Here is an 18,827-nt window from a genome sequence, read left to right on the forward strand (position 1 = left end):
AAAAAAAAATTGACATAAATCAGAATAGCCAGGTGAATTTTATTGTTGAGGTAAATTTATTTCATTGCTTCTGTTTGTTATTTTTTACATTGACAATTTCTTCCAGTATAAAAGGCTGTCCAGCCTAACAGCAAACATCAGTAAACTTAATTTATGAATATTTCATGTGGGAATTAATTTCATTACATTTTCAATTAATGGGAATAATGAATCTACTAAAGTGGTCTCATGTTTTCAAATTCACAGTAATTTAAAGTTAAAATAAGAAATTGTCATTAGTTTTAGCTCATTGAAATATGCAGTAGGAATTTGAATAGTGTGACCAAATTTTTCACTATTTGAATTAATTGAAACCTAGCTATATATTATTATTAGTTATCTTGATATTTTGCTACTTTACAAATACACTGCTTATCCTACTGGCATCCATGTGACTCATTTCCAAATGAATAAATTGAGGTTCAGGAGATTAACTTACTGATGATTATGATAATGTGGTATACTTTGTATGGATTCACTAATTAATATTTTTTCTAGTAGTAATGTACTTATGCTGATTTATCTGTATTCTTCCTTGTGATAAGTATTCTTAAAGTTCATTTCTAAGTTACCTAAGTAGAGCTGAGAAAACATTTTACTAAAGATGTAATAATGTAAGTGGTGGGTAAGTTTTCAGACCAGTCCACAAAAACCTACTCAAGTTAATAGAATTAAAAAACTTGAATTTGAAGTTACCCCAGGAGCCATATAGTCAAACCCACCCAGAAAAGGAATCCTCACAATAACATATCTAAGAAGTTGTCTTCCAGCCTCTTGAAGACCTCCACAGCAGGGGAACTTACCACCTCCCTTGGCAACTCATTCCACTTTTGGACAGCTCAAATTGCTATAAAGTTTTCCCATACATCAAGTTTAAATTTGTTTCTTAAATTTGTAACTTCCACTCATTGTTTTTGGTTCTATTCTCTGGAGCCAAAAAGAACAAACAAGTCTTGATCTCAACCCTATATGACACCTCTTTAAATTCTTGAGAACAGCTATGATATATCCCCTTGAGTCTTCCGATGCAGTCTAAATATCCTCTTTTCCTTTCATCTATCCTCATATAACATGGACAAAAGACCTATCACCATCCTGATTGCCCTCCTCCAGGTTTTCTCCAGGTGATCCTTCTTAATGGTGCCCAGGCCTGAACATGATACCCCTAGATAAGGTCTGATGAGGGTAGAATATAGAGAGACTGTTATCTCCGTATTCTTGGAATGCCTCTTTTAATGAATGGGCAGAAGATCATATGAGCTGTTTTGGTTACCAGTTCATATTACTGACTCAAATTGAGTTTGCAGTGCAATAAAAACCCTCAGATCCTTTCCAAATATATTTGAAAGTGGCTCAGAAATCACATATTCCCATTCTTTTAATACTCACAGATATAATCCATCTGATTCAGGTGATTTGAATTCATGAAGTGAAGCCAAGTAACTTCCTACTTTATTTGTTGTTCTGTTACTTCCATTGTGAAGAGCATTCTCTTTTGCAGTAGAAGCAGAAACAAAGTAAAAAATGAGCAGCTCTACCTTTTCTCTGTTGTTAGTTATTATCATCCCATCCACCACAAGCAAAAGTACAGTTCCTTTTTTGATCGTCTTTCTCTCCCCTTTTAAATCTATATGCTAAAACCAGTTTTTATTATCTTTATCTTCCCATACCAGCTCATTCTGAGCTTTTGCATAAAGGAATATGCTGCACCCTTGTATCTATTTTCTATTACTTAGTCTTGCTTCCATTTTATGTATATTTCTTTTAAAAATCCAAGTTGGCGTATGAGTTTCCTTCAGGCAAATTCCATTTTTCCTCCTCACTGGAATAATTTTCTTTTATGGCTTTTAGAATTTTCTTGAGCATCTCCTATCTGTTCTGAGCTAATTTCTTAAGTACTTTATCTTTCCCCTGAATTTTTTGTATTCTGATTTCTTAAAAATCTAAGATACATGTCAGACTAAGCCCAGATTTTCTCTCTTTTATCAAAAACTTTAGGAGTGGTCACTTCCTGTTCTCCCCACCAAGTTCTCATAATTTCCACCCCAGCAACCTCTCTGTTAGTGGGAAATCAGATCCAGAATAGAATTTCTCCTTATTTGTTCCTTACCTTTTGAAGGCTGAAATTATCACTAGGATAAGTCAGGAGTTTTCAGCTGCTCTGCTTTTGACAAAAAGAAAGCTTTAGCTGGTGATTGAATAATTGAAATAATTGAAAATCGAAATCTTTCATCACTACTATATCAAGTCTTTCTGCCAAACTTGGGATCTATTCCCCAAACTTCACATCTATTTCCTCTTTTTGTCCAAGTGGTTTGTCACATAGTCCAATGACAAGATGTTTCTTTCCCCCAAGACTGCACTCTGGTGCAGACTCTCACCACCTCACTCTTGGACTATTGCAATAATCTCCTAATTGGTCTCCCTGCCACAGATCTCTCCCCACTCTAGTCCTTCCTTCACTCAGCTGTCAGAGTAATCCTCCTGAAGCACTGATCTGATTATATCATCCAACACTGCCCTCCTTCCACAAACCCCAATGGTTCCCAATTAGCTCCAGGATCAAATAAAAAATTCTCCACTTTCTCAAGCTTCTTATACTTTACAATCCTTCCCCATATACTTTGTAATCCAGGGATACTGGCTTTCTGTTCCTTGAAAAAGACATTCTATCACCCGTCTCCAGGCATCTTCTTTGGCTGTCTCTCATGCCTGAAATGTTTTCCCTCTTCATTTCTGCCTCTTGGTTTCCTTCAAGTCCCATATTCTATAGGAAGCCTTTCCTAACCCCCTTAAATCTAGTGCTTTTCTTCTCTTGATTATTTCCAATGTATTCCTTTAGATAGTTGGTTTGCCTATGGTTTGTCTGCATGTTGTCTCCCTCATTAGACTGTGAGTTTCTTGAGACAAGAAACAATCTTTTGCCTTTCTTACTCACTGACTGACCCAAATATACTTAAAAAAAATTAATAAAGTATTTTATTTTTTTCCCGTTACATGTCAAGATAGTTCTCAATTTATGTTTATACAAGCCTTCCAATTTCAGATTTTTCTCCCTCCCTTCCCTAGACAGCAGGCAATCTGATACAGGTTATATATATATATATATATATATATATATATATATATATATATATATGTGTGTGTGTGTGTGTGTGTGTGTGTGTGTGTGTGTGTGTGTGTGTTTGTGTATACACACACATAATAACATTAAACATATTTCTGCATTAGTCATGTTATAAGAGAAAAATCAGTGACCCAAATATACTTTATCTTTTTGGTTCCTGGATTTCCTCACAGAATAGTTTCTTTTTAAAAAAAATAAACATTTTAATTTAAAGTTTTGAGTTCCAAATTCTATCCCTCTTTCCCTCCCTCCCCTTTCCTCTCCCTGAAGTGGTAACAATCAGATATAGGTTATACATGTTCAATCATATAAAACATTACCATATTAGTCATTTTATATAAGAAAACTTGAATAAAAGGAAAAAAATGGAAGAAAGTGAAAATAGCATGCTTCAGTCTGTGCTCAATCAATATCAGTTCTTTCTTTGGAGGTGGATAGTATGCTTCATCATTAGTCCTTTGGGATCATCTTAGATCATTGTATTGCTGAAAATAGCTGTCATTCACAGTTCTTCATCAAAAAATATTGCTGTCTCTGTGCACAATGTTCTCTTGGTTCTGCTTACTTTTCTATACTCAGTTCATACAAGTCTTTCCAGGCCTTTCTGAAACCATCCTGTTTGTCATTTCTTATAGTACAATAATAGTCCATCATCATCCTATACTATAGCTTGTTTAGACAGTGCTACTCCTATCTCCCCCTAGTTTTTTTTTTTTTTTAATTTTTTGCCTGGGCAGTGAGGGCTAAGTGACTTGCCCAGGGTCACACAGCTAGTAAGTGTCAAGTGTCTGAGGTCGGATTTGAACTCAGATTTGATTCAGGACTCAGGTCCTGAATCCAGGGCTGGTGCTTTATCCACTGTGCCACCTAGCTGCCCCCCTAGTCCTTTTAAAATATTGTTTCAAAAATTAAAAAAATATATATATATATATATATAATTTCTTTTGAATAAGGCAAATCCAGAGTTATGGTCCAGGCCTGGGTTGGATCCCATCAAGTCTCAAGGTCAAATCTGCTACTTGAATTAGGACTTCTACTTCCTCTTGTCTATTCTCTAAATGCTAGATATTTATGAATAGGAATTTGAACCTATGAATTTTACTACAATCCCTTCATTTTTGATTTCTTGCCAAATTCTTGGTTGTCTAAATTACTATTTTTCTTTGTTTATAGTTATTCTCTATGGTATCCAAGTTGGAGAATATACATACATACATACACATGCATGCACAATGTTCTCCTTCCCTTATTCTTTTTTAATTAAAAAAAAAATTTATTGCGGGTCAATGAGGGTTAAGTGACTTGCCCAGGGTCACACAACTAGTAAGTGTTAAGTGTCTAAGGCTGGATTTGAACTCAGGTACTCCTGAATCCAGGGCTGGTGCTTTATCCACTGCGCCACCTAGCTGCCCCCCTTATTCCTTTTTAGTTTATAGCATTTTTGATTAGATTTTGAGACATACAGGAAATATATTCCCATCAGCTTTTGTTATGCTTACTCCATTTCCTGCCAAGATTGTGTCATTCCTATATTTTAAACCCCAATACAGAAATTGAAATCCCATTTTCAGATACCACCTTCTTAGGCAGCTTTTCATTTTCCAAATTAATTTTTCCTCTTCTGCATTCCTCACCTTCAGTGGACACCAGTGAGGAAAACACAACCTGTGCCTCTAGAGTCTTCATTTTCTTGCCCAAGACTTCATTATCATTGGAAATACTTTTTAGTTGGTGTTGGTTTTTTTCTGGTTGTATTGTTTGTGGCTATGTGAATTACCAGAAATGGGCAGATGCCTTCTTTTTTGATAGGAAGCTAGGTGGCACAGTGGATAGAGTTCTGGGCCTGGAGTCAGGCAGACTTATCTTCCTGCACTCAAATCTGGCCTCAGACATTTACTAGCTGTGTGACTCTGAGCAAGTCACTTAAGCCTATTTGCTTCCTCGTTTATAAAATGAGCTAGAGAAGGAAATGGGAAACTACTACAGTATTTTTGCCGAGAAAATCCCAAATTAAATTACAAAAAAGTCAGACATGGCTGATTGACACCACCACCACCATCACAACTTCTGTTTTGATAAGTCTTGGGAGGTTCCATGGTATATATTGTATATAGGCCCCTTGAAGACGACAGACCTCTCTATTATTGTTATAGGGTAGATAAGAAGCTACCTTAGTAGCCCCTAAACAGGGAATCACCAACGACTCTTATTTTTTGTCTTCTTTCTCCAACTTGTACTAGTTGATCTCTTTCTTACCTTGCTCTTCCTACCACTGACTTTTAGATTTTCCCTTCTCTCCTTTAACATTGCTACCATGCTGTTATAAGCCTCATCACCTCATTCCTTGACTATTGCAGTAATTTACATTTCTGTCCATTCTCCACTCAGCTGTCAAAGTAATCTTCCTGAAGTACAAATCAACCTTTTTTTTTTTTTTTTTGACAACAAGAAGCTTCTTTCTCCTCAGATACATTCAGCTTCTTCCCTTTCAGGAAGTCTCAAATCTCTTTCTTTCATTCCATTTTTTCTCTAACACTTTTCTATTCTCCTTCCTGATAAGGGTTAGTTCTCCTCTCTTCCACATCTTAATTTCCATTACACACCTTGCTTTTGTATTTTTTAGGAAAACTTTATTCTCCTTAACAACTTGGAATTTGGAAGAATTCCTTCATCTTATCCTCCTGAAGAAAATTGAGTCTACATTTTTAAGACAGATAAAAGTTGATCGGCCTTGGCAGAAATACAATTATTGGGGGGCAGCTAGGTGGCACAGTGGACAAAGCACTGGCCTTGAATTCAAGAGTACCTGAGTTCAAATCCAGCCTCAGACACTTGACAGTTACTACCTGTGTGAACCTGGGCAAGTCACTTAACCCTCATTGCCCCTCCAAAAAAAAAAAAAGAAAGAAAGAAAGAAAAAGAAATACAATTATTGTGCATCCCATGAAAGTGACTGCACAATTTCCCTTGCTCACCACAGTGGTTGAGATTTTCAGTCAGTATTTACATGACATAATAAAAAGGTGTACTTGAAGTTATAGAATGTGGGTTTGAAACCTGCTTATGCACATAGCTGGCCTTTGCTTTCCTCGTTTGTTACACCTTTAAGGTACATTCTTGCTTTAGATTTGTGATCTTATGAAGCATGCAGCTTATACGCTTAGTATCACAGAAGATATACACCATTCATATCAGTGTTTCCTAAGGAAGATGCTCCCAAAGTTCTAATTTGGGATTCCAGAAGTATATCTCAAACTATACCAAGATTTAAGTCAGTGTTGCATAAACACATTCTGTGCTTTCCTGTCTTCATGATTTTACTCAGACCTTTGCTTGAAACAGAAATAGTTTTCTTTCTGTCTTTGTCTGTTGTATCTTCATGAACTAGCACAGTTAACAAACACAGCTTGGTAAATGCTTGTTGATTGTTTCATTTGGGGAAATGCCATTTACTTGAGCTGTTAGCTTATTTAGTTTATTGACTCCCTCCCTGTGAAACCCATTGAACCCTACCCAGAATAATGCTTTTAAATGTGTAAAATAAAATATATAGAATTACAAAGAATGAAATATATTGAAATATAGGGGTGTGTGTGTGTGTGTGTGTGTGTGTGTGTGTGCGAATCACAAATTAATGTACCTCAGAGGTTGAAGAACCTATGCCTTAAAGAATTATCTGGGACAGAGGACCTAAGTGACTTGACCAGAGTCAACACAGCTAGTGTGTCAGAAAAGGATTTGAACCCAGGTCTTTTTGACTCTCAAGGCTGGTTCTTTATCCATAATGTCTCATCATCATTTTAGTAGAAAAAATATGTATGAGCTAAGGTACTTGGATTTAGAATATCTACCTGAGGTCAAAGTCATGGTTTTGCTACTAAATAACAATGTGATCTTGGATAGGACACTTTCTCAAACTGGACCACAGTTTCCTTACTAATGAAATAAGGGGGTTAGATTAGATGACCTCTAAGATCTCTTTAACTCTATCCGTTGGTTTGGCAAATGCTTAATGACAAAATGACAGAGTTCCATTTTCATGTGAATTAATGGATCCCTTGGAGAAATTCCATGACCTTTAGAGGTCTTTGTTCCGCAGAATGGGAACTGTTGTAGTAGTTTATACCTAATCCAATTCCAAATCCATTACTAATATAATTTAAGGAATGTCAAGAAAATTCTCCTCCTGCCCACTTCTTCCCATTGGTGCCTGAAATGACACCATTATCATTTCATTTTGCCCGTACCAGGTAGTGCTTTTCCCAAGCCAACCTTACACCATGCTAATTCTTCAAGGAGGAATAACAAATTATCTTCTTTATACAGTTTTCCCTTCCACAGCATGACACTACCCATTGCAGTTTTGATATAACATGGGTTGGCATAAGAAATTAAATGGGAATTTTGGGAGAGTTTTGCAAAAGCTGTAGACAACACATGAAGGTCAGCAGATGACAGAATATGTTTAGAAAATCAGAAATGCATAAAATATATGTATAATATTAACCCAAATTTTACAATAAGGTACTGTAAACACCCTATAAAAGAAAAAAAATTCAGACTTCTTCTCTGGTAGGAAGGGAGGGCCAAAAAATTTTATGTGGATTTTCCAGATCACAAGGGGGGTGGGGGTGGGGCTGGGGGGTGCCATGCCCTTAATACCTGCAGTGTGGAAAGGATAACTGCAGTTTATTGTGAATTAATTTATCAGAATTCTTTCTTTTGAAAAAATGTTTTAATCATTTCATCAGTGACCCTTTATTGAAAATATTTTTATTGCATTGTAGTCTATAAAGAATATATTTAATATTTCTGCTTTCCTGAATTTTTTTAGTATTTTAGGCTTTATAATGTAAATGATTATAAATAAATGTAATACAAATATTTAAATAAATTATAAATAGCTATGTGAATTATAAATAAATTATATATAATTATCTATATATGTTATATAACAATATAGTATATGTTATAAATAAGTATAAACAATATAAAGCCTATATGGTCAGTTTTTGTAAAGGTATCATTCCCATTTGATACATTTATATATATATATATATATATATATATATATATACATACATATATATATATATATATATACACACACACACACACACACACTATACACACCCTTCCTTTCTTCATTTTCCCTTTTACTTCCTTTGTGAGTGAAGTGTCTTTCTATACCCAACTGTATAGTGTATCTTTCCCATCTTCCCTTCTTTGAGTAGTTCAGATAAGGGTAGCATTCAAGTGTTGCTTGCTCCCCTTCCCCCTTCCTCCTTATTTGTATTACTTCTCCTTGTGTACCCAAATTAAGTGAGATAATTCTCCCCATCCTTCCTATCTTCTCCATCAATGTGTTCTTCTTTCCTTCAATTTCCTTTACACACACACACACACACACACACACACACACACACAACTCATTTCTATTCCCATTCAATAATGTTCAGGGGTCTATCATTTCTAACATTTCTAAAATTCTATTCAAGTCCTTTACTTCTTTTTTTTGTTTGTTTTTTTGGTCTAGGTCTGAGATGAGTAAATTGAGGTAGCCCATTATTTTAGTTTTGCTATTTATTTTCCTCTTTAAATCATTTAATTTTTCTTTTAAGTATCTAGATGCTATGGCTCTTGGCATATGTATGTTTAGTATTGATAGTAATTCACTGTCTTTTGTGTCTTTCAGCAAAATATAGTTTTCCCTTTTCCGCTCTTTTAATTAAGCCTAATTTTGCTGTTGCCTGGTCTGAGATCATGATTGCAACACCTGCCATTTCTACTTTATAGAAAGTACCCAGTACCCTTGCTTCTAAATTCCCCTATTACTGTTGAGGGTATCACCATTTTACTTGTCTTCTAGGGTCTCAACCTAAATGTCACCTTTGACTCTTTACTATCTTTCACCCTCCATTTCCACTATGTTGCCAAAAAAAGTCGATTTCTTTGCAGCATCTCTTGAATGTGCCCCCTTCTTTCCTCTGATAGTGCCACTACCCAGGTGCAGGCCCTCATCAACTCATGCTTGGAATATTGCAATAGTCTGCTGATAAGTGAGCTTGCCTCAAGCTTCTCCCCACTCTAATGTATCCTCCATTCAGCCATCAAAATGGTTTTCCTAAAATACTATTCTGACTATGTCACCCCTACTTAATAAACTCCTGGCATCTTTCCAGGATTTTTATTCTCTTTCAATAGAAGTGGGTCATTATACATATATATACATATATATAATTGGTTAGCATCATTCAATTCTATTAGTTGACATGATTTGAAGGTGGTCTAAATTAAAATGAACTCTACAGATGACATTAGGGAAAAGACAGTTGTTTAAGGCAAAGTCCATTATCTAGGTGTGGTTTGATCCTATCAGTCCTTCACTGAACTAGACAAAAGAGTCTCTCCATTTCTTTTGTTCCCTTGGGTTTGTCCCAGATAAGATCTAAAGTTTCTCAAAAACTGGACTTTCTGGGGTGGGGAGAGGGAAGCACTAAGAAACTGAACCCTGGGTCCCCCAAGATGACTAAGAACAAGCTTTGCCTCCTTCATAATTTTACTTAGGACAGCCTTAATAGAGGTAGTACTAACACTTGACACTTACTAGCTGTGTGACCCTGGGCAAGTCACTTAGCCCTCATTGCCCTGCCCCCTCCCCCAAAAAAGCTAATGCATAGAGGTAGTACTAGTTATGTTAATATTCTATAAATATTACATAATTTTAGTTGATAAATAAGGATCAGAAGTATAATTTTTGAATGTTTCGATTTTCAGTAGAATTTTCTGCTAAAAGGATCTATGTGTTTCTCACATAGATCAAAAGATTTACATAAATCTACTTTGTTCATTTTTGTCAGCAAGAATTTAAAAATGAGATGATGGCTTAATGCTGAGTGAAGTTGGATATCTAATAAATAATTTCTCATTTATCCTTGTGTGTTGCAGAACTTGGAACATAATGAAGTTCTAGTTGGTTTGCTTTTCCTCATTTTCCCATTTCTCCCAGCCAGCAACCTCTTCTTCAGTGTGGGCTTTGTGGTGGCGGAAAGAGTTCTCTATATGCCTAGGTAAATATTGCTTTCCTTTTTCATATACCTTGTGTTTTATAACCCAAATTTTTATTTCCTGAAATGTAATTCTTTTGAGTGACAGTTGGATCCAAGATTTTGTATTACATTAGCCTTTATAATATAATCCTATGGTTGATTTTCAGAATCTATTTAAATATAAATTATTTTAATTTTATACGTTTTAAGGTGTATTTAAAAGCTTAGCATCAGAATCTAAACCAGGTCGGGAAGCCAGGTGACACAGTAAATGAAAGGCTGGACCCTGAGTCAAAGACCTGACTTAAAATCCAACCTCAGTCACCTACTAGTTGTGTGACCCTGGACAAGTCACAATTTCTGTCTCCTTCACTTTCTTCAACTATAAAATAAGGAAAATAATGGCATCAATATTCCATGGTTATTATTATAAGATAAATATTTGCAACATTCTTAGCATAGTGACTTGTACTACATAGTAGATACTAGTAAATACTTCTTTCCTTCCTTCCTCAAGCATTGGGAGAATACATACAGGTTCTGAGCCAGAATCATGTATAGGTACAACAAAGTTCTTATCTGAACATTTGGGTCTCATTGAACAAAGTTAGAGTAATAGTATGGAAATATTTTGGTAATTTGCATACACAGGTTAAGAATCCTATTAGTAATGAAACCATTACTGATACTTGTTTTCCATTTAATTTCATCTTGAGAAAAAACCAAACATGATTTTAAAATTACAAGCACCATTCAGATTTGTTTGATTATATCTTTCAGGATATTTTAATTTTGCTGTAGCTTATTTTAGGATGTTGTCTTATTCAAATTATAGTCATTTCAAAGCATTCTTTTGTTTTTTAAGTATGCATAATGAAAGCACTAGAGACTTGGGTCCCAGTACTTAGTCTGTCCACTGTGTGACACTGGGCAAGTAAAAAAACCTCTGTGGGCCTCAATTGTGTTATCTCTAAAATGAGAACATCATACTAGATGATCTCCCTTCTAGTTTAAAAGACTGTATATGTCATATAAGGATATCTAGTTACTGGATAACAATGTTCCTATCTTGAATCAAAACATTATTTAGAGAAGCTAAAAACTTGAATTATGGATTTTATCCAGTGGTAGATCTCAAAGTCTTTGATTCCCTACAAGCTGAGTGGTTTACTATTTTCTTGAAAATTTCCAGTTCCTTGCCTTGTCCTAATTAAGGATGGGACCATGTCTGGATATTTTCCTATTTTACATCTATAGAGAGTTTCTGAAGTACAGTTACTAAATAAATATTATTTCATATAAACAAAATTGGAACACAAATTCCTTAAACTCTTGTGTATGAAAATGTATTAGTTCTATATTTAAATATATAAATGTCATTGATACCTTGGTCTATACATTTGTCACAAAAGAGGATAATGTTATAAGGGATAATGTTTTCTCTGAAAGCATGGTGAATAATTAGCATATAACCATCCATATTTCTAGGTACCCCAGTGGCAAAGCTCTGGCTATAGAATTCTTATGGTGTTATAGATTTCTAGGATAAGAAAAGAACTTGGAGCACATCTAATCCAGCACCTTGTTGTCTGATAGGACTGTATCTAAATTATTCTAAACAGAAGGGCATTCGTTCCAAATAAGATTTTTCTAATTAACTTCAATAGTGTTTAATTGTCTATCATAAAGGAGTATATACACATATATTATATACATACATATATGTATGTATGTACACATAAGTATAAATATATACACATATGCACACATAAGAAAGACCTTTGTATTATATTTTGAACAGATTTTCTCTTGTTCTATCTAAATTCCTTTCAACTCCTCCTGCTAATTCTATTTTGAAATATTCTGGCTTCTAACTCTTTAGTTTTTCAGTTGGTAACTTTCCTGTTTTAAAATAGTTCATCTTGACTCTTTCTTCATTCTTACTACAGTAAGCTGACAAGTTTTGTTGATTCTCCCTCCATAACATTTTCACATCATCTCCTCTTTGCTCACAGGGCCACCCCACTTGTTCAGATTTTCATTATTTCTCATTCATATGATTGGCTTCTTAATGTTCTCCTTCTTTCTGTCATCTTTCCTCTCCAATCAATCTTCCACACAGCTATCAAAGTTTTCCCGTTTGTTGTCTAAAATTTTTAGTAATCTCTTATTATCTCCAAGACAATATAAAATTTCATAGGTGTTACATATCAGCTTCTCTATAATCTGGCTCCAACCCTCTGTTCTACCTAAATAAGGGAAAGAAGGAAATCAGGTAGGTATTTGGCAGGGTTTGGACAAAGAAATAGGTCAGGAGGAGATATTTGGTAAAATTTTGGAGAAATTGAAGAACATTTGAAAGAAGAAAACCTCTAAACACAAGTATATATTAGATACTTACTTTTCTAGGTTGTAAGAGAAGCAAGATCAAGGAAAACCAAGGAAGATATAAAATGATTAAGGAGGAGAAAAGGATAATTAGGTAGTAGAATATGAAGTGGTAGACCCAAGAAGGAAGAGAAGGGAGTTCACAAGGCATAGAAAGTAAGAAAAAGAACAAATAGAGGCTTAAGTAAATTTATATAATGATAGATGTAAAAATTGAATGTAAAAAGTTTTAACTTTTAAAAATTAATAATTGACTATAAGAAAGTTTTAACCAGATACTTAGGTTTGATGTGACATTGCCCTATAGATAGTTTCAAGAAACAAGTTTAAAAATCTCAAACATTATGGATTTTAGAGGAAATTGAACAGTAACATACTGAGTGTGATGTTTGTATTTGTATTGCAGTCAAGTGATTATTCTCTGTATTCCAAGTTTAGGCTGGTCTCACTTCTGGAAGAAATGGTGAAAGGACTAGAATAATGCTTCTCTGTACTCCAGGTTATTAAGGAGGATGAAAGGTTCCTAAAGAAAACACAATCAGCTTTAAATGGGGAAAAGAGAAAGTTCTGAAGTAGTGGAGAGAAGGGTTTTTACACCAAGCAAGAAGAGATTGAAATAATTACAGTTTAAAACAGATCTAAGAGTCTTCTAAAGAGGATGCTCTGAGGAAGAAGAAGCTGCTTATCTTCCCAAGAAGATATGGAGATATGGATTAGACAATAATCTAATCAGATGAATTCAAGAACTGGGATCTGTGTTTGTTTAACATTTTAATCAATGAGTTAAACAGATTATTTCATTTCATTTCATACAAATGTAATGGAGTATTATTGTGCTATAAAGCATAATGAAAGGGATAGATTCAGAAATACCTGAAGAGATTTATATGAACTGGTAGCAAAGTGAGGAGAAGCGAGATTGGGGATTGTATAGGTTTTTGTCAGAGCCAGGGAGATTATCCATTTTCCTCTTTCCCTATTCCCTTGTCTCTGACTTTATTAATTTCACCTTTGCTGTGTATTTTATTCCCATTAATAAACCTGATACGTTTGTGGAAAAAAGACTGTTAAATTCCTTTCTTATTGGCCTGGGAGAAATATCTAAAAAGACAGTTTGGAGGGGAGGAATTTTTGGACCTAGAGGTCCCTCATTATTTTCTGAACCCCAATATTATGGAAAGCCACCCAATTAACTCTACACATATTAAATTTGCCCCCTACACATTCATATACCACAGTTTGTTCATCAGTCCTCCAAATGATGGGCATAGAAAAACTATGAACTTTGTTTCTAACAGAAGTGTTGTTATGAATATTTTGGTGTATGTCTTTCTTTCTTTGATTTATTTGAAATGTATGATCAGAAGTGGGATTGTTGGGTCAATGAATATGAACAATTTAGTAATTTTTCTTTCATAATTTCAAATTAATATCTAGATTGTTCACAGTTCTACCAATAGTATGCCTGTTTGTACATAGTCCCTTCAACTAATATTGATTGTTCATAATTTTTATTATCTTTACCAGTTAGCAAGGAATGATGTTATATTCAAAGTTGTTATAATTTACATTTATTAAACTTAGCAATGGCAACATCTATTTTAAAAAATTGTTCTTAAATTTTGTGTGGATGAATTTTATTTTTGCTTTTTAATTTGGAGGCAATTGGGGTTAAGTGACTTGCCTAGGACCACACAGGTAGTAAGTGGGCAATAGTTTTATTTGTAATGATATTTTGTTTCCAGTACAATTTCTTTGTTGAATTCTCAGAAAATTTAGAAATTTTTACTTTTTAACGTGAGGATTTGTTGCCTTTGAGTTCACAAAAGATAGTGAGCTTCTGGTATGTAATTCTAGCCATCACATAATGTCTTTATAGGAAGATAGATATTAAGTTTGTAAAACCACTGTGATTTATCGTAGTTTCCGACATTTCCTTGTATAATCTCTTTCAATCAGTAAATCTAGCATCCTTGAGGATGTCCTTTTTATAATTTGCATTCATTCACTATCATAAACCTCTCAGTTTCTTTAAAAATAAGTTTATACAACTGCCATCATTTGTCCTATGCTTTTTTGTCATAATACTGATGGTTGAAATTATGTGAATATTGCTTCTGGAGTACTTTCTGATTCCATTCCTAGATCTCAAATATTTCATAGACTCTGTCTAGAGATTAATTATAATTGTATTCCCATTTTAAACTAGAGATTGTAGGTGTTGATTAAAGGTATTCTTCCTGTTAAACTTTGACTTCAGCATGCTGGTCTCTTAACATAACCAACAAGGAGGCCAATGTCACTGGATCATAGAGTACAATAAGGAGAGTAAAGGTATAAGAAAATGTAAAGATCAAAAAGAGGCCAACTTTTGAAGGGTTTTAAAAGGAAACAGAATCTTATATTTGATCCTAGAGGTAACAGGGAATCACTGGAGTTTACTGAATGAGGGGAGAGTGATGTTTTCAGAACTGCAACCTTTGAAGCTTACTTTGATAGCTGCAGACAGATCAAGTTTCCTCTTTAATGGCATGAAGACAACCATGTGAGGATGGACTAGGCAGAAGGGATAAGATTTTCATGGGGACTTTTGTGCATCTGTGGTTTGTGTATTCTGTGTATTTATCTAATCATGGTGTTATAATATATTTGTATAATTATTTTTCCTGAAAAATTCCATATAAGTTACATTTTAGCAAGCAAGTTTTGCTATTTAAAGAAATGTTTACCCTTTGTACTTCACTGGACCTCAGTGTCATCATTTGAAAAGTAAGATTTACTATCTCTAAGATCTCTTTCAGTTCCAAAAGTTTATGGATTTATAGTATTATAGGTTCTATGGTTAATGCTTTTTCAAAACCAGCAATCACCATCATTTTGGATTGTTTGTAAATCTAAATTTTGGGTATCTAGAGCTCTCCAGAATGGTGTTGTAACGATTGGAATAACGCCACCTGCTGGAGACTTACTGTAGAAGAGTTCTGCCCATGAAGCGAAGGTCTTTGAGGGCAAGACCAGGAGTCTTTTCTTTGGCGTCGGGAAGTGACGCAGACTAGTGGGAGGAGGAAGGAAGAGACTGGCGCTGACTCTGGCTCTTTTTCCTCTGGACTCTGGTGGAGAGCGGAGCTAGAAATGTGCTCTCCCTTTAATAGATAGGAATCTAGGCCTTTTCTTCTCTTTACCAAATTCATATTCTCCTTAATAAATGCTTAAAAGTCTAACTCTTGCTAAAGCTTATAATTTATTGGCGACCACTCATTAGATATTTTAGACAGTTTAGCTAGAATTTTAGCCCTTAACAGTGTATAACTACAATTATAGAATTTTACAATTCCAGAATTTAAAGTGACTTCAGAGCGCAATTAATCTAATCTCTCTTCAAAATTTTAATTCAATCTAGATTATGTTAAACAGTCATCTAGCCTCTGCTTGAAGACAGAGAACTCACTTTAGCATCTTGTTGAAATAATTTCTGAACAGAACTGCCTAGACAACCTACAAAATCCTAGACAATTGGTCATACAAGCATGACTTGGAAGACATTGTATCCTGACCTTTTGTCTACCTCATCTAACTTTTCAAAGTCTCTTTTATTCTCTGCAACCTATGATTACATTTTATTTTTTTTAATTAATAAAGTATTTTATTTTTTTCTGTTACATGTAAAGATAGTTCTCAACTTTTGTTTATACAAGCTTTACAATTTCAGATTTTTCTCCCTCCCTCCCCTCCCTCCCCCTTCCCCTAGACAGCAGGTAATCTGATATAGGTTATATATCTATATCTATATCTATCTATATAGATATCTATATCGATACACACACATAATAACATTAATCCTATTTCTGCATTAGTCATGTTATAAGAGAAAAATCAGAGCAATGATGCAAAACCTCAAAATAGAAAAAACAACAGCACCCAAAACAAAAGAAATAGTATGGTTCATTCAGCACCTATACTCCACAGTTTTTTTTTTTCTTGGATTTGGAGATCCTCTTCTACTATGATTACATTTTAACAAAACTGTCTTCTGACATTGTTGCCCAATAGTGAACATTAATGCATTCCCTAAAATCCCCAGGCCCCCCTTTTCATATGAAGTGCTTTCCAACCACATCTTCCCTATGCCTCACATGACCAGCTTGAAACCAAGTGTAGGCATTCATATTTGTACCTATTAATTTTCATTTATCAGAGGAGGCCCATTGGGTTTTTTTTGGTTTGGGCTTTTTTTTTTTTTAGTGAGGCAATTGGGGTTAAGTGACTTGGCCAGGGTCACACAGCTAGTAAGTGTTAAGTGTCTGAGGCCAGATTTGAACTCAGGTCCTCCTGAATCCAGGGCTGGTGCTCTATCCACTGTACCACCTAGCTGCCCCAAGGCCCATTGTTTTAGTCTATTAAGATAATTTTGGATCCTTATCCTGTTATCTAATGTATTAACTATCCCTCCCAGCTTTGAGCCTCTGAAGATTATTCAATAGGTGTGCCTCCTCTGTTTTTATCAGTCATTGATCTCGAACAAGAATAAAGACAAATCACTAAGGCATTCCATTAGAGACCTTTTTTTAAGTTGTTCCAATTTCATTCATTCAACAAGGTCTTAATCTACCTAATTATGCTATTTTATAGTCTATACATTCCATCTTATTCAAAAAGATAGCATAAGAGACTTTGTCAAATCTCTCACTCAAATACAGATATACTTTATCTGTGGTATTCCACTGGTTACTAGTGTAATAACCATCTAAAAACAGAAATGAATCTAGTCTATCTTGATTTATTCTTTTGTGTGTGTGTGTGTGGGGGGGGGCATGGGGTTAAGTGACTTGCCCAGGGTCACACAGCTAGTAAGTGTCAAGTGTCTCAGGCTGAATTTGAACTCAGGTCCTTCTGACTGCAGGGCTGGTGCTTTATCCACTGCGCCACCTAGCTGCCCCTATCTTGATTTATTCTTAATGAAATCCTGCTGCTATGTAGTAATATCAACCCAATCTAACAAACATTTGTTAAGACACTGTGCTAGGCCCTGAGGATACAAACAATTCCTGCTCTCAAAGAACTAACATGCTAACAAGGCATAATACATCGTATAAAAACTATATGTGGAGGTAAAATAGAGCACTAGTAACAAAGAGGATCAGGAAAGGTACCATTTGAAGCAACATCAGAAGAACCTCGTATGTATTACTTATCAGATTTATGGAAAGGTGAACAATTTATGAATAAACAAATGATAGAGAACAAAGTTAGGTATAAAATTTATAGTTTCAATTACAGTAAATTTTAAAAGGTTTTGTACAAACAAAACAAATGTAGCTAAGGTCAGAAGGAAAGCAGAAAATTTGGGGAAAACTTATAGACAGTTTTTCAGATAAAGGTCTCATATCTCATATATATAAAAATTTTTTTAAAAATCTATAAAAATATAAGTTATTCCCCAGTTGATAAATGGTCAGAATATATGAACAGACAGTTTTCTGACGAAGAAATCAAAACATTTATAGTTATATGAAAAAATGCTCCAAATCATTATTGATTAAAGAAATGCAAATTAAAACCTTGAGATATCATTTTACACCTACCAGACTGGCTAAAATGATTGAAGGGGAAAGTGTCAAATACTGGAGGGGATATGGGAATATTGGGGCACTAATTCATTGTTGTTGGAATTGTGAACTGATCCAACCATTTTGGAGAGCAATATGGAATTATGCTCAAAGAGTTATAAAACAACCTATGCCCTTTGACCCAGTAATACCACAACTAAGTCTGTTACCAAAGATAGCTAGGGGTAAAGGAAAAGAACCTATATGTTCTAAAAGGTTTATAGCAGCTCTCTTTTTGGCAAAGAACTGGAAATTGCAGGTATGCCCATCAATTGAAGAATGGCTGAATAAGTTTGTGGTATATGATTGCGATGGAATACTACTCACTATAAGAAATTATGAACTCAATGATCTTAGAAAAACATGGAAAGACTTGAAATAATGAAGAGCAAGATGAACAGAACTAAGATAACATTGTATATAGTAACAGCAGTAATAGTTTAAGAATAACTGAGTGAATAAGTAATTTTGACTATTGTAAATACTGAAATTAACAATGAAGGTCACATGAAGAAAAAGAAAAGTGAATTCCTTTTTGCCATTGACTATAGCAGTTCTTAGTAAATGATTGTGGTTTTGTTGTAACTACTATTTTAGTGACTTAAAAACATTAATTGA

At 34.6% G+C, this 18,827-nt stretch overlaps 1 protein-coding gene across 1 annotated transcript in view; it reads left to right on the forward strand.

Moving 5' to 3' along the window:
* Positions 1-18,827, forward strand: part of TMTC1 (transmembrane O-mannosyltransferase targeting cadherins 1) — a 259,544-nt gene that overhangs the window by 123,671 nt on the left and 117,046 nt on the right. Inside the window, 1 exon segment of the mRNA XM_043969354.1 lies at positions 10,115-10,236. Coding sequence (XP_043825289.1) covers positions 10,115-10,236 — 122 coding nt within the window.

This window comes from Dromiciops gliroides, chromosome 5 (assembly GCF_019393635.1).
Source record: "Dromiciops gliroides isolate mDroGli1 chromosome 5, mDroGli1.pri, whole genome shotgun sequence".
Lineage (NCBI taxonomy): Eukaryota > Metazoa > Chordata > Mammalia > Microbiotheria > Microbiotheriidae > Dromiciops > Dromiciops gliroides.